The 1,017-nt window shown below is 53.9% G+C and overlaps 1 protein-coding gene across 1 annotated transcript in view; it reads right to left on the minus strand.

The window, feature by feature from the left end:
- The window catches only part of MLF1 (myeloid leukemia factor 1), a 49,630-nt gene extending 49,138 nt beyond the window's left edge, over positions 1–492 (minus strand). Inside the window, exon 1 of the mRNA XM_011965025.1 lies at positions 337–492. Coding sequence (XP_011820415.1) covers positions 337–383 — 47 coding nt within the window. The 5' untranslated portion in view covers positions 384–492. The remainder of the gene's footprint in view (positions 1–336) is intronic.
- Between the last annotated feature and the right edge of the window lie 525 nt (positions 493–1,017).

Below are 1,017 nucleotides of genomic sequence, written 5' to 3' on the forward strand. Positions count from 1 at the left end.
CACCTCACGCCCTCAAGCTCCTCCCCCCCACCTCATGCTCTCAACTCTCCTCCCCCCACCTCACGTCCCCAAACTTCCCTCTGCACACCTCACGCGTCCAAACCCTCCTCTCTTCACCTCATGCGCCCAAATCCTTCTCTTCCCTCTCTCACACACCCCTAACTCCTCCTCTCCCTTCCCTCCCAGGGCTCTATATCCTCGTCTCCTTCAAACCGCCTCCAGAGTTACCCCGAATTCTCTCTCGTCCTCTAAAACTCGCTCTTTTCCCTTAAAATAGGTCCCCTCAAAATTCCTTAATTCCCGCGCGACCGCGGACTCCTGGCTCCCATAACTCACGAGAAGAAGGGATCATCCTCAAAACTGCTGCTCAGCATCCTGAACATTCTGGCTCTGTCTTGGGCGGCGGCAGCCGCGGACAGATTGGAAAACCGATGTTAACTAGCCGCGGCCGCGACCGGAGCCTGCCTCCAGCACTGACGACGCCTCACTCGCTGCGCAGGCGGTGCCCGCCGGGAAAGGAGGTGCGTGACGCCAAGGTGCTTTCCCATTGGACATTGCTCTGTGACGTCACCAGGACGAGGCGGAGAGCAATGCGCGGCTGCCCTGGCAACCACAATCAACACAGTGGAGGCGAGAAGTTTGGCCTTGCGCCGGCCGGGCAGCTTTTCACCAAGGCTCCCGTGGGATGGGATAGCTTGTTCTCTGGGCTGCAGGAACCAAAACATTAGACCACCCTTTCTGTGACCTTGGGCATGCCGCCCTCGGTTCCGAGCCACAAGTCTTTTTTTTCGGGGAAAATGAAAAGGGGTCAAGATTTGGACCAGATGACACCCAATGTCCCATTCAACGGTCGCATTCTGTCATCCACAGGAATTAGTCCTGTATCCGAAACATTCTCTGGTAGTCAAAAGCTGTGAACAAATAATGAGAAAAAAAATGTGCAAAACGTTTTTTAGTACAATTAGCAAATAGTTCTTGAAGGAAATGGGATGAAGCCTATTAGATTTCAACAAACTT

The sequence above is a fragment of the Mandrillus leucophaeus genome, unplaced genomic scaffold (assembly GCF_000951045.1).
Source record: "Mandrillus leucophaeus isolate KB7577 unplaced genomic scaffold, Mleu.le_1.0 Scaffold710, whole genome shotgun sequence".
Classification (NCBI taxonomy): domain Eukaryota; kingdom Metazoa; phylum Chordata; class Mammalia; order Primates; family Cercopithecidae; genus Mandrillus; species Mandrillus leucophaeus.